Source organism: Triturus cristatus, chromosome 4_1 (assembly GCF_964204655.1).
Source record: "Triturus cristatus chromosome 4_1, aTriCri1.1, whole genome shotgun sequence".
Classification (NCBI taxonomy): Eukaryota; Metazoa; Chordata; class Amphibia; order Caudata; family Salamandridae; genus Triturus; species Triturus cristatus.
Window position 1 is genome coordinate 278,830,087 of NC_140585.1, and position 15,934 is coordinate 278,846,020.

The following is a 15,934-nucleotide window of genomic DNA, read 5'->3' on the forward strand; positions in this document are numbered from 1 at the left end:
GAGGTAGAGAGGTGCATGGAGCCATTAAAAGTATGGCCCGTAACAAAACCCCAGGCACTGACAGCCTCCCAATAGAATTCTACCTTGCCTACATTGACCTCCTCGCTCCCCAACTCACACGATTATATAACAAGACCAAGAGGCTTGGCAAAATACCTGTCTCCACTAGGGAGGCGATCATCATTCCTCTGCTAAAGCTGGGCAAACAGGCCACCCTCATACACGCTGACCAATTGGGGTTTATCCCTACCCAAAACACAGCGCTAAACATTATAAGACTCTTGTGCATCTTAGAAGCAGGTTCTTACCACACAGACACCGCTGTGATCTTTGCAGTAGATATAGAAAAAGCCTTTGACAGTCTGGAATGGGCTTTCCTGTTTCATGTGATGCTGAGAATGGGGCTCGCTCCGGACTTTGTGAGTTGGACAGCTCTCTTGTACACTGACTCCACCGCCAGAGTCACAACTGGGGGAGTGATCTCGGAAGCGTGTAGGGTGGGGAGGGGTACACGGCAGGGGTGTCCCCTCTCCCCTCTGTTGTTTGCTTTGGCGATGGAACCCATAGCGGCGCATGCTAGATCGGGGCGGGCGTATCGTGGGCTTGACATACATGGACAGGTCCATCATATTGCACTTTACGCGGACTACCTTTTGCTTTTCCTTGCCTACTCTGGGGAGGCTGAATTGGGGGCAAATAATCTGCTCCACACACTCAGCAGAGTGGCAGGATTAAAATTGAACTGGTCAAAATACTGTCTTTTTCCGGTGCGTAGGGATCGAATGAGTTCGCAGTGCACGGAGGGAGTGAACTGGGAATACAGATGCCTGCCTTACCTGGGCACACTTATTTACCACAGTCAGGAGGACATTCTTGAGGGTAACATTGGGAAGGCCGTCAGAGGGGCAAAAGCTAACTTTGACTTCTGGAGTTCCCTGCCGTTGTCAGTAGCGGGCCGCGTGGCCCTACTCAAATGGCAACAATTCTGGGGTTCCTCTATTACTTCGGGACCTTGCTGATCTGAATCCCAGCTACCTTCTTCAGGCAGCTCCGTTCCATGATCTCAGCTTTTCTATGGGGAAAGGGAAGGCGCAGGGTAGCGCTCAACACACTCATGCGACCAAGAGCAGAGGGTGGTCTAGTGGTCACGGACTACGAGATTTATTATTTAGCAGCCCAATTTCAATGGCTCACACAATGGGTGGCGAGGGCCACCAGCGGGAAAGAAGTACCCAGGGAAGATTTGGGGCCCCTGTTGCTACTGTCCCACATAGTACTGCGACTCCCAATCAGAGCTACATCCCTCACACTAGAATTCGCCACAGCAGGAAAATGCTGGAACAGGTATTTGCGGAGGGCTTCTATTAGGAGCCCCTACGCGCCAGAAATACCATTGATAATATGCAGGGCCCTGGCACACGGTGGCAAGTGGCAGAGATTAGAGAATTGGGCGCAGCTGGGTCTGACCACCATGGGGGACCTCTATGAGGAAGGTGCCATGATCCTGTTTAAAGATGTGCAGGCCCGTTATGACTTACCCGGGGGTGATTTCTTACAATACACGGCTCTCATGGCGGCCACCGGGAAGCATTGGGGGGGGGGGGAGGTCTCACAGAACCACCCACTTCCATGGGGTGCCAGTATGTGGTGTTGGCGGCGGGCACCTTTAAAGCAGTGACGTGTCCCCCCCTGTCTGCCCTGAAGCTCAAATGGGAAACGGATATAGGAAAGGCCATCCCGGACAAGGCCTGGGGAGAACTTGTGGGGAGAGCCTGGAAGAGCACGAGGGATGCGAGGTTTCAGTTAGTTCACTTCCATATTCTACACAGAGCATATCTTATCCCAGCAAAACTACACGCATATTTCCTGGCCCAGCCATCAACCTGCCCGAGGTGCAATGCAGACAGTGCAGATTTTAAACACATGTTATGGGACTGCCCGTTCCTTGATAGTTATTGGGAGGAGGTGTCAACATTACTGACGGACCTCACCGATAGGGACCTAGACCCATCCATGGCACACTGCATCCTACATTGGTTTCCACATACCTCAAAGAAAAAATCACTAGTAAAGTTTTAGACTTGGGCTTGCTGCTAGCCAAGAGAAACATCACCACACATTGGAAAGTGAAACAAGGTCCTAGCGTTGCTAAGTGCTGAATTCTTAAAATGGGCTGAATGTGAAGGAGTGATTAGGTTACAAATCGCACACTGCACAGGGAGTGAAAAGGCGATGGAGAGGGCGAGGGCCTGGGAAATGCTAGTGGTGGCTCTCAAATCTCCTGAAGTTGTGAGCCCACCTTGCTGCCTCTGTAATCTTGCGATTCGTAGAGGCGATCGACATGCAAGCCTGATTTCACTCAGCTTCCCTCCATTCCAATAAGTCGCCCACTGGGATATTCGCTCTACTGATCTTTTGCAGACAGAATTTACGTGACACACCGGGGGTGGGGGGGTGGGGGGGGGGGGGGTTGTGTGGGAGGAGGGGTGGGGAGTTAGTTGGGAGTGGGAATTTTTCAATGGTTGGACAGTGACTGTTGCAAGGAACATAGTCATAGGCTGTACCGGGGCAGTAGGAATGGACATCTTAGAGAGCCATAGATGGGCATCAAATACCCTGACTTGCCATGTGTCTTTGCTCAACATCTGGGGTATGTAACTGAACCCCCTATTGTCCTTTTTTCCATTCATTGTTCTCCTTCTTGGATGTATGGAAACTCAATAAAATTGTTTAAAAAACCAAAAATGGTACGTACTATGCTGGACTCCTCTTCTTTGAGAGAGCAACCTACTCAAACTCAATTACTGTAGTGGGTAACCTGCAAGAAATTGGATTAATATTTTGGGTGGGTGACTACCCATCTCAAGGAATAATCATAACTGTTTGTCAGGGTGAGCGCTTAATGTCACTAAATTAACCTGAGCTCAACCACCAGGTAGCTATGGCACAGACAGAGAGTCTTCATTTTGGGAAACTTGTAAAGTATTTATGGAGTACCAATAAACTCAAAATGCAAAACCGTAAAAATCCGAACCCGAAAATTATTAACAAAATTAGATTTTAATTACAAAAACACAATAAGGGGAACTGGTCCTTAAGGGCTCATTTCAGGTAACGGACAACAGTTCCAGTCCTCTACTGTGTTTCCTTAGATTCAGCAGTTGTCTGAAGTGAGTGCCTGCAGATGCCACCCTGAAGGCTGGCACCAGCTGGTGGGTGGCAATGACTCCTAAACACGCCATAACCAATGGGGTAAAAGTTCCTGGACCCAACTGTAATCATTTTGGAAATTTTCAAGATGGCAAAAGTGTTCAGTCACACTAAAGTTGGGCTCAGAGGGCTGTGAGGTGTGGGAAGTGTACTATGGGAAGTTTAGTGTTCTCCACATCCAACACTAAATGCAGTTTGAGGCAGCCATTGTACCCACAATAAGCCCAGAAATGGAGGTCTGGTGGGACAAAAGCAGGGCTCTTCAGCAACTAGACAGTAGATACATAAGAATTGCCTTGGCATCCTGTTCTCTCCCTTTCAATTGTTACATGCGGCTCAGGAGACCCGTTGAGCAGGATTTGACACTGTTCTGTCACAAGGAGACCCACAGCTCCACCATGCATATTCTGCAAAGCTCAGAGGAGCCATCTTTGCCCATTCAGGTTAGACTACTGTTTGCTCCTGGCAGGCATTTCACACCTTTTTTACCCCTATTCAAATGATAATCACTGCCTGGGAAAATGGGAGAGGGAATGCAAATTAGCCTCCAGTAACTTCAGGCAGAAAAAAGATAACTTTCTAAAACTAACTTTGATCTGTCTAGAGGGTTTCTTTTGATAGGTGGAATTGCAGGTGTTACACTGCTACAGTCAGGCGAAGCAGGGAAAGCCAGGTTTGCACTGCCACTGTAGTGAATGGCACAGTAAGTGCAGCACTTGACTAGTGGCATGTAACTTCCAGGCACTGGGTGCATTTTGTAACATATAATAAATGTTAAATATACTAATTAGCAGTTTGTAAATTTGATAATGATGAAAAGAGGAGCACAGACACTAGTGGTTAGCAGGGGTAAAGTGTACAGAGTTCTAAAGCCAGCAACAACATAGGGTTTAGCAAAAAACTGACAATTCAGGTGACCATGAAGAAAAGGTGGATTTCCTACATAACCTACTGCTACTTACGCTTTTGTAGTGTGCAACCTAGTTCTCCTATTATTGCGGTACAGTGCAAACTACTGTTGCTCATTTTACTGAGCAGTTCAACCCACTCGAACCATGGTACTGAACAGGGCAATCCATCCCAAGTCATTTTTCTGTACAGTGACTGACAGACTGATGGCACTTACGACAGGCTTACAACTTGGGGTTGTGTTGGTGCTAGTCTAAGTGCATCCTATAGTCAAATAAGACTGTCCTGATATTTCTTCTGAACACCATCAGGGAAGAAGTACATCAAACTTGTAATGGAGGGAGATTCGGATGCTAGCTGCTTCTACAGCGAAAGAACCCCTGTCTTTAGTGCTGATTGTAATGAAGCATGTTTGTGGTTTTTATGGCAAGAAGTAGTTGGAACTGCAACATTTGTGTTCTCTGCAGTCGAAAGATGTATTTTTTTAGGCAAAACACAACAAAAAGCATTGAAATAGTCGAGGCGAGGATTACTGCAGTACTATCAGTGTGGAAGAAAGGAGTTGAGTTTTCAAAACACAAAGCAGGATCAGATACCGACTACTAACTTATCTGTGCAAAATTAACCCGCGGATGTCTCAGTCTCTCTGTAGCCTCGATGTGAAGTCCAGTTGAGGGCAGTCAGTATGAGTGTGCCTTTACCCCAAAAGCAGTGACCTCTGACTTTGAGCTGTTAAACTGTTAGTAGCTGTCTGGCATCCATGAACAAATATAGAAATATATTTCCTCTAGGTCTAGAACTTATCCCTATTCTCCGCTGTAAAGCGCAGCATCTTTCGAACCTTATACCTTACAGTGTAAGCAACCACACTTAGTGCACCTCATTCCAAACTATTATTATGAAGGGCAAACTACCTCAACTCATTGCAGCTACCTTGGATTATTTTACAGTACAGTGAAACCTATCGTACTCCAATTACAGTTCTGTAAGAGCGCCTAACTTCCCATAATGAAGTACAACTTTTGAGTCTACTCCTACTATTACGTACAGTGTACCTCAACTTCTTCATATGTGTTATTTAGTTTGTATTGTTTACCAAGCACAACCTCCCCGGTTTCCTTTGCTACAACAAAGGCTCTATTCCTCTGGGGAACTAATGGTCAATGAAATATTTTTACCTGTGCCATGTCATCCAAACAATTGAAAATGTACTTCCTCGCCTCCTTCGACTTAATCCCGGTTTCCGTCTCATGATCGTCCGGTGTCTAAGTAAGACATAAGGGAGAAGATTGGTGTCTCCGCTGAAAACACCACTGTTGTCAACACACAGAAATTACACACAACACACACTAGACTACACTGGTTTCATTTTCTGCACCACAGAGATAGAATGATGTAGTACATTTAGCTGACGACATTTACACTGTATTTAGAGTTTCATCCACAAGCTGGAAGATTTTCAGTTACCACTCAACTCTAAATAAGGCCCCAAGCTTGGACATCGGTCTATAGCTTCACTATAAACATCTCAGACAATTACTCTATCAGAAAAGAGGGGAAACTGTTTCTTCTAATTCTTTTTTGCTGCCCTGTTTCCTCTTTTGTGGCCAATAGACTTTAAAATAGGTAACAGACTTATGGACAGAAGTTGGCCTCCAAGGGGTTAGAATGATCTGATCACACCATAATGGGGGAGAACAGTTCTGAGATGTGGATCAACGTGTTCAGCACATCTACTATTCTTGGGTGCCGGAGACATAGACTCCATGCTTAAAGAAGTCATACTGCAACGGCAACACTGGAGGGCGGGATGTGACAACGTTACGCTGCTGTACTGCTGCATCTTCTAGGCTTCCTCCTGCAACACTCTCAAACAAGAAGACTGCAGTGCTAACAATGCTAGCAACAATGTGAGCTTCACATGCACGTTTACCTTTAGCCTCCACAGTGGATAGGGCGAGTCTGCGTCTCTGTTAAAAAACCTGGTGGTCTTCGTCCCAGCACTTAACAGATACTCTGCTGGCAAGCCCTGCGTCTGGGAAATATACCGGATCTGAAAGGGAAGGCGGGAGTAGCGTCAGTTAACCGTATCAATGCTGTCAACTCTTAGTAGGTATGGATTCCAGACACTATCCGGTCAAGCTACTGTGCAGTCCCCTGAGGTCATGCAATTTCATGCCAGTGTTACACACTGCCCAGTAGCGCGGGTGTCTTTTCCTTGTTACCTTAGCCATTGATATATACTTCACTTTACCTATCCTTGTTACCTCAGCCATTGCATTCTACTTACCTTGACCAATCCTTGTTACCTCAGCCATTGCATTCTACTTACCTTTACCAATCCTTGTTACCTTAGCCATTGGTATCTACTAACCTTTACCTATCCTTGTTACCTCAGCCATTGCATTCTACTTACCTTGACCAATCCTTGTTACCTCAGCCATTGCATTCTACTTACCTTGACCAATCCTTGTTACCTCAGCCATTGCATTCTACTTACCTTGACCAATCCTTGTTACCTCAGCCATTGCATTCTACTTACCTTGACCAATCCTTGTTACCCCAGCCATTGTATTCTACTTACCTTGACCAATCCTTGTTACTTCAGCCATTGCATTCTACTTACCATTACCTATCCTTGTTACCTCAGCCATTGGTATCTACTTAACTTTACCTATTTTTGTTACCTCAGGCATTGTGCTCTACTTACCTTTACCTATCCTTGTTACCTCAGCCATTGGTATCTACTTAACTTTACCTATTTTTGTTACCTCAGGCATTGTGCTCTACTTACCTTTTTTCCTATCCTTGTTACCTCAGCCGTTGCGTTCTAATTAACTTTACCTATCTTTTCACCCTAATGTGCCCTGATGCTCAAAGCTACACTAACAAACCCTGTGTTAGCACCCTCTAGTAGAGGCCTTGGGGTGACAGGAGTTGTTAGGCCTTCATCAGGTCTTTAGTGCGGTAGTCGGACTTGTTGTTCCTTTGTTCCAGTTCCCTGTCTATACAATCCCATCTTCCATCATTGCTGTGAATTGTACAGCATCCTCTCCCAGCTGGATGATAAAGTCCTCCCAGGCACTGTAATTGAGGGCAGGAACATTCATATTGGAGTCTGAAGGGAAGTGTAAATCAGAGGTCCAGACACCTAAGGTTCAAATACGCTACCTCACCTGCGTAAGAGAGTCTTTAACAGAAGACCAGATCTTAGATCTGGGATGCAATCTTAGCAGTGGGATGCAATATGTTTGCTCCAATCCTGGTGCAATACTTTCAAAATAAGCTTCATGACAGATCAGCTGTGCAAGCACCGTTCGATTACAGTCAGATTTCTCAAGATGCTTCACAATCTCAGCAGACAAGCACGTTTATAAACCTTGAAATCTAAAAGAAGGGGAAAAACATTCCTAAAAATGAGGACCTAATCTAGGTATATGAACTAAGTGTTGATCATTCCTCAGAGTATGTGCATTAGGGTTCCTGTTGTCTAGAAGAGGGATAAGGATCCTGCATGGCTGCAGAACACAATCTAACTGAACCTTAGCAGGATTCAATTCAATAAAGTGCCTTCTCAAGAATAAAGCACCCTCTCTAGGTTTGTCAATAGTGCTTTCTCACTGGGCCCCAGATTAATGGTCTTGTAGGGTGTCTGACACTAGCATACCTACAGCTTTGATTTATATTTTAGACAGACCAGGAATCAGAACTTAAATGTATCTGACATTTTATATAGTTTGTGATTTACACGTGAAACTGGCCCTCTGCACAAACTCACTCCCTATTTGCCCAGCACTGACCTGCACTAACAGGCCGACTTTCTCTGAGTCCAAAGTACATGACTTTGCTACACTTTATGTTAAGGACCAGTTTACTGATGGTTCTTAGCCCTCAGAGCAGCCTGGAGACCACTCAATCGGGACTGATATTTGTAGACTCCACTTGCTAAATTATTTTCTCCAGTTTGAACTTCAGACAACAGTGGTCTTTGCTGAATTACACTCAGCCAAGTCATGCCCGGATTGTCGCCCGATGAGAACTAATCTGTGTGCTTGCGAAGTGTAATACTTAAAATAAAATGTGTAACTCCAATATAATGTATAAGAGATATAAAGTTCTAGGAGCTACACTGAGGTCACCCTGGAACATCCAACACTAGTCGTTTTTTAGACCCGAGCAGCTAAAGAAGAGATTTCACAAACTAATTTAAATCTGAGCAAAGCTATAGAAAATTATGTTAAGGGAACACTTAAACGATTGTAAAATGCAGAGTTCTCTCGACTGGTAAGGGAATTGCAACCATCCAGCACACCACAATCTCAACATGGGATAACCAAAGTAGGCCTTGCTGTGAAATTCTGCTCAGCTTGCAGAGTTTGCAGCGTTTTCCTACTTCGTGCAGAGCGCGGGGTTGTGAAAAACTCTGCCTACTATGCGCCACAGAGTGGTTTCCTCGCTCGCCAGTCTTAATACTGGCGAGCGTGAGCGAGGAAAATCTTACACCAGACCACTTTCTGGTGAGATTTCTCAACGTTGGCGGTCGCAAATGGTCGTTACCGCTTGCGTTGAGAAACCTTCCGTTCACGTTGAGAGAGCTGGCGCTCGAGTAGACTATCTACTCGAGCGGCAGAAATAAGCAGTGCCATATTGTGCTGCGCGTGGTGCAGGTCGTGCTGATTTTACAGCGCGAACGGCGCAACGTAATCCACTCTGCCGCTTACGGAACTCCGCGTAGCACGGCTGAGTTTTTTAGTCACTGGACAGTGGAACTCCACGAGCTCTGCCCAGGCCTAAACCCAAGGACACCCTGAGGAAAATATTAATATTGACAGTTATGTATTTTACCAGCTGACAGTTCCTCCATTAACTTAAAGGTAAAAATTGTACACCATGTTTCACATCTCTAATGAAGCCCTCAGGTTAACTTATAAGGAAATAGGTCACAATACCCAGAGACGTACCTCAGTTTTAGTGGGTGCAGGGGAGTGAGGGGCACAAAGGAAAGAGAAAGGAAATGGGTGGTAAATTGTCTTACTGCCATTACGGTGTCCCTTTTTTTAAGTGTCTCACACAATGTGGTAGTGCTGTGCCTTCCTTGGTGAGCTGCAACTCATCGCAGTGCAGGTTGCAGCTTGGAATCCTGTCCCAGTAGTGTATGAAAGATAAAGAAGCCTCGCTAAGTTTCATGACCTATCAAAGAGTCGTCTGAGCCAGCAATCCCTTCACAAACCCTTCTGGGAGCTCGAGAGATTTACTTTCACAGTCGCCACTAATGTGTGGGAACTTGCTCAAAAAATGACTAATACTTGGGGTACTTAACAGACCAGAAGGCCTTGTCAGGGAGTACTACTTGTTGTAAAAACAATAAACATAACAGTATTTTAGCAATCGTTTTGCAGCTTAAAAATATTGCCTGGGGTTAGCGATAATGTATAAAAAATGTGTAAATGTGTGTACATTTTGTGCTTCTGCACTGTGAGAGTTGTATCTAATTCTTCAATGTTGTAAGTGGTGCATCTTTCCAACATTGCTGTTATTGAACAACCAACATGATTTTGCTTTGCTTGTGTAACAGGCAAATTGTTTTCTAAAGCAGTGGAAAATGACAAAAGCAGGAAAAAGGCAAGGTGAGGCAGTGCAAGCAAGATGGGATGGTAAAATGGATGGGCCTTTTTGATGCTCAGTGGTGGGTTGGCAGGGTGGGCGGGTGGGCAGAGAAGCTATGGCATCTGGTCAAAAAGGTGGGCCAAGACGATTGTGGCAGGGCAGGCGGAAGTTTAAGAAGGGCTGATGACCATGCAAAGATTTCAGGGTTGATTGAGAGGTTAGATGAGCAAAGGATGGACAGGGAAGGGTAGGCGGAGAGCCAGAATGGGCAAGGAAGTTGCATATGGCAGGAGAGCAAGGAGTATTGAAACTATGAAAACAAAGGGCTCGAAGATCAGACGGGAGAACTGCTATAAAGGACATACAGTTCACGCTGGGTCAGTAAATGGAGCCACAGGAAGACCTGAAATAGCAAACATGGAGTATGAAGGAGGGTACTGAAAACAAGTTCAGAGGATAGACGAAAGACTGCTGATAGGAAATAGGTAAGTCTTCAGCTTGTGTTGCGCAACTTACGGTTTACTGTTCACTTTTTTTTTAAATTGAGCAAAATTCTGAGTAAGACCTAAAAAGCATGAGTGTGGAAGACAGGTAATGAGATGTGAAAAGTTGATGGTGCAAAAACGTGGCATTGAGAGTCTTCTGTTAGTTCAGAATTCAGGGGCTTGGCTCGGCATGGGTTTAAGCAAGAATGGGCCTGAGCCGGAGGCTTTGAAAGCACGGCTAAGATTGCATCCCACCTATTCCAGCCATAAAAACGCGCTAAAACACAATTATTTATGGAACTCCATACTCTGGTGATATTGTATGTAACAGGTTGTGCACTGCGTGAGACTCCTGGGATTAGTGTGCTGCACAATTGTTTTGTGAGGTGGAAATCACACTGGTTCTGCAGTGGTTCTTTACCTTGTGACCTCTGTGGACCCCACTGAACCATTGCTGGAAGCCAAGGACCTCCAGCTATTTCTATGATTTGTACCTCAACAATATTAGAAACAAAATACACAAACAAGCCTACACTATATGAACTCAGCCCATCTACTTTCCTCTGCAAGAAAACCTGAATCCCTGCATAAGACCCAAGTTGTATTCCCAAATCACCAGCTCACTACAAGTAAAGTATTATTGTAACTTGCTAAAACTGTTAGCCTTGTTAGCTGAAAATGCTTAGGAATATTGCGAGAAAAGAATGGTTGGAAGTGGTATGGGTACACAAAGCCACAGGTTCCGCGGACACAGGTTAGGAAACACTGATCTACATGCCACGGGAAGCAGCAAATACCAGGACCGTCGCCCAACGTGATGCCTTTGCAACGCGGGCGGAACAACGAATGCGTCTGAACCACGCTTTCCATTTACAACGCACGGCGTTAGGTAAAGCGCCGTTGGACTTTAAAGTCCAACGCCTTCCCTACTATTGCAGGGTCTGAAGTTGGAATAGTAAATTATACTATTCCAAAGTCCAGCAACCCCCTAAGGCAAGTGGTTGTAACAACTTGTGTAGCAAATGTAATGCGCATTTCAGAAGCATTTATTGTTCTGCCCGTGTTTTTAAGGAAAGCGTGGGAAAGGAAAGCGTGGTTGTGTCACACAACCACATGACAGCCATTTTGGAGCATATCTTGAATTTATGCAGGAGCACCTTCTCTCCCTTCCTTCACATTGCTGCAATTGGCACTCCCGTGCCGTAACACAGGAGGCAGTCACTTACCTGGTCGTACTCGGAAGCGCCAGGATACAGGGGCCATCCCAAGAAAAGCTCCGCAATGACGCAGCCCAACGACCACATGTCGATAGCTTCACAGAACGGCAAGCCCAGGATGATCTCAGGAGCCCTGCGGGGGAAAAGGAGATGAGATGTTATTGGCGGAGGGGATTGGTGTAGCACAGTAGCCGAGGAGTGGTTGACGTTCACTTCCATCCTGTGGGAGGTGACAGAAGATGAGAGCTCAATGCAGCTTTGCAGCAGCGGGAAAAGCAGAGGACTCTGGGGGCAGTGACGCACATACTGCACGTCCTTGCTATAGACATCAATGGAAACATCCAGACGACCTCTAGGCAGAGGGCCTATAGGTCACTGCAATGATGTGACAGGCCAGTAAATGAACACAGTGGCCACATCAAAATAAGCACATATGTTGTCAAAGCTATTAAGAGCCATCCATAAATAGTTCTCACCAATTAGCCAACAGATGTACAACATATACATATATAAATTCCTCTCAACTCTTTCCACCAAGTATTTTACCTCATATCATGATTTAACAATTTATTCATTATCTGACCAACACAGTACACACGCTGTGATTAAAATGCATTTAATTGGCAACTTATTGATGCTACAACAGTGCTGGTTTGACATGCCATTAATTACTCAAAGCCAGGTTTAATATTAAGTAAAATTAATGGGTCTAACCAAGTCAGTAAATAAGAATTGCTTCAGCTCTAGGTGATAGATGGACACTCCATTTTGGGATAAGATGCAGTTACCCCAGCTTGCATGTGCCATGGCAAACCTCGTCTGCCATGCATTGCTAAGATTCTATGGGGTTGAGTTATGAGTACTGCATACAACAGGAAACAACACCAAAAAATAGGTAGGCTCCCGCCTGAATCGAGTCGGTTGTCATGTATGAGGAAGGGCCTTGGCCAGCTGAACACGGCAGCAGTACAGTATCCATTACTGTTCAAGGAACATTTTCTTCTGCAAAAATTCACCAGGTATGGGCCTAGAGTAGCTGGCAATTTCTTTTTTTTAAACCTGTGCAAAACTTCAAGCTGGAGGCCTTCGCAACTTCAAACAGTCCCATGAAATAGGATTACGTTTAAATCCTTGTGTATTGTCTACAAGGCTCTTCACAACATTGGCCCCATTCATCTCAGACAGAAGTTCGTATTTTATGTACGAATAGAACCCTTTGGTCCTCAGGCACAAGAACCTTGGCTGTTGCTAGATTCAAAAAAGTCAATTCGGGTGGAAGAAGTTACGTCATTAGAAGCACTACGGCCTGAAATGAGCTACGCCCTTTCATTCATGCAGCCCCTGGCCTGCTTGCATTCAGGAAAGAATTAAAAACATGGGGGGTTTAGCAACTAGGCCCTCCGGGCTCTGTGTCTGTTCTTTGGAGCTAGCACCAGGACACCCCAGGGTAACAGTGCGCTTTATATGCTGGACGACCTGGCTAATATGATGCAATGGGGGCATCTGGATATGGGGCCGTGGTTCTTATGGTGATATTGGTGGGCCTGTCATCACCACACAAGTAACAATTCCTAAAGACTTAGCTGGCTCGATTATTGGCAAAGGCGGACAAAGCATAAAGCAAATCCGGCCTGAATCGGGAGCTTCCATTAAAATAGACAAACCTTTGGAAGGATCAGATGATCGGATAATTACTATCATTGGTACACAGGACCAGATTCAGAATGCACAGTACTTGCTCCAGAACAGGGTGCAGCAGTATTCCGAAGGCTATTCTGAAGGGTTTTGACTTCTAAACAATTGAGGCACATGCTCAAGGGTTGTAATTATAATGTACAATTTATTTTAGTGTGAAGCAGTAATTGTTTGGCACCTTTTCTATAAGACTAGTGAAGAATGAAGGAATCCTGCACCTTTTTCTTCTACGCTTCTGGTAAAGCCATCATTCCTCTGCTTGATTAGGTCACCTGCGTTTGAGGTGTAGCAGCATCTTTACAGCTAACCAAACACTTAGTTCTTACGTGGAGTAGGAAGGGAAGTGTCTGAACGAGTTTTATTTTGGTTGTAAATTGTCCTGTTAAAATGTAACTGTTGTGAAGACTGATGTACACTGCATCTTTTTGAAAGAGTTAGTATGTCCTGCCATGAGCAATGTGCAGAATGTGATGTTTTGTAAATATTTTATTATTTTAAAAAAATAAACTTCGAGAACCTTCTGTGTCTTGTTGAAACTTGTATAGGGAGTATAAATTGCTGGCTTTGTGAGAATTAAAAACGATTGTTTAACAGTGTCAACTCTACAAGTAGGCATCTCGTAGCTGTCCTAGAGCCCAGTGGGCAGGTTTCAACCTTGTCAGGAGACTGAGGCCGAGGGGTGGTGAGAATGAATTCTGTTTAAATTTGTATGTGGCTTGAGCACTTCATGCTCATTCATTTTGTTTGTGTTTTAGGTATCAGTATACCTGCCGCGCATTTAAGACTACTAGAGGAAGGGGCTGTAGAATGAGCTGTACCGAGTTCACACTTGGGGCTGTTACTTTTAAAATGAAAACGCTTGTTTTCTATTCTCACAAATAAAATTAATTTTAATTGAAAAAAATAAAAAATAAAATAAAACACTTAACATTAACAAGTCTCACATCCAGAAATACACGTGTAACACGCCGCAGCTGAAGAGCAGCAAGACCCATAAATATACTGGGGCTTATTCACAAAGATACTTTGGGGTACATAAAGAAGTACTCACGCAGTACTCTTTTACACACTCGTACATGCCTTTATGAATTAGCCTCTAACCATCTAAAACTGGAATAAAATGGAAATATTCAGGGAATATTCATATACAGTTGCTATAAATAGTAATGGTGCCCTGCCACTTAGGCATGTACGAGTGAGTACCAAAGAGCGTACTCTGAGCCACTGGACAGTCACAATCTTCTGCACATGCGCTGCTTCGCTCTTCCATAGTCTGTCGATTCTTCACCTGATGTACCCCATATTACTGCACTGAGAATCCACAGCTCCCTCTCTTTCACACACTGCCTCTCTCTATCTCCACTTACACACCCGAAGCAGGGTTGGATTGGGATTAACAAGTGGCCCAGCGGGGGTCTGAGCGGCATCCCAATGAACTAAACCACAGGAACCCTTGTGCCAAATGCTTATGGTTTCACATAGCTATGCCAATGCACACCATATACTTCCGCACTATCTAGTATAATTATTATTTGTATTATTCTTATTAACTATAGCTTGCAAAGCGCACATACACCAGACGGCCTCTTGGCGCTAGATACCTTTCCAACATGTCTCAGGCATACTCGTGGCAATCACTTCAGTGCTGAACTGCAACCTCCCTACCTGCCCCTACCCGAGAACGCGGGTCCTGGGTGTCAGCCAGGCTCAGTCAATGCGCCCCAGTTTCGAGCTGCAGCACATGCTGCCATTTTAAGAATGACCCCATCCTAGTTATCTCAGTGCAAGCCAATTACTGTTTGCAGATCCTGGAGCAACTGAACTTCACACAATGAACTAAGAGACCAGAGCTCCTCTAGTACTCCCTCCTTTGAACTCTCGGCAGTGCTTAACTTGTGCTGGGTTTGCCCGTGCTTGCACGGGCCTGAGATGGTTCAGAATGCCACTCTTGCAAGAGTGCAACAGTAGGTAGTGCTGGCACTCGTCTAACGTGCTGAGGCGGCGGGATGCTGAGCTGTGGTGGCCTCCAGAGGAAGACACTGGGCCGCAGCACTTCCTTCTCTGGGCTCTGCAGGTGAAGGAGTCGATCAGAGAACAGGCGCAGGCCGCTGTATGCCTGTCCAGTGTCCCTTCAGGGCTCCTGGCAGAGTTCTGGGAACATCACGGCTTCTGTAGCCCCCAAACTAGGGGTCTCCAACCTTTACAGTAATAAGAGTTCAATGAAAATCATCCCGAGCTACGAATATTGTGACCACATCATTAGTTGCCACAATTTGCAAGATTACCAGCACTCTTCACCTCAGTGCCCCAGGCACGGTTGGACTGCCTCTATATGGGTAATATAGAACAGTCATAGTTTCTGTGCCTCTGGAACCAAGTTAATAATATCAGTAATAAGTCTTTACAGCTTTGCATGATATATCACTCAAATATCACCTTTAAATGTGTTTTGGAAATTCAAGCATTCTTTTCCAAACATCAGCTTAGTTCTGAAAATACACACATTTTCATCTTGAATATGCACTTTTCAGTTTTGATATACATATATTAATTCAGCCAAGGAAAAGCTTCTAATTTAGTATGCTGGGCTGCACTCAGGAGAGCTACTTACAGGTAGCTGGAGAGCCCCAAACTCAGAGTTAATGTTACCCACCTCTCACGTGACCTGTCTTACTGCCATTCCTGTCTTGAGATCTGTTAACATCAGTCCCCTCTATACCGTCGTGCAGCCATGTTCAGCCTGTCCTAAGACAGGTTCACACTGCTACCATGGAACAGGTTGTTTACCTGTGTGAGGAGCACACATTACTT

At 45.0% G+C, this 15,934-nt stretch overlaps 1 protein-coding gene across 6 annotated transcripts in view; it reads right to left on the minus strand.

Annotated features, from left to right (window-relative positions):
• The window catches only part of HIPK2 (homeodomain interacting protein kinase 2), a 373,824-nt gene that overhangs the window by 111,215 nt on the left and 246,675 nt on the right, over positions 1–15,934 (minus strand). For all 6 annotated transcript variants that reach the window (XM_085652045.1, XM_085652044.1, XM_085652047.1 and 3 more), the window contains exons 3-5: positions 11,438–11,561; positions 6,053–6,172; positions 5,298–5,384 (exon numbers count right to left, since the gene is read on the minus strand). In XM_085652045.1, the coding sequence (XP_085508171.1) occupies positions 5,298–5,384; positions 6,053–6,172; positions 11,438–11,561 (331 nt within the window). The remainder of the gene's footprint in view (positions 1–5,297; positions 5,385–6,052; positions 6,173–11,437; positions 11,562–15,934) is intronic.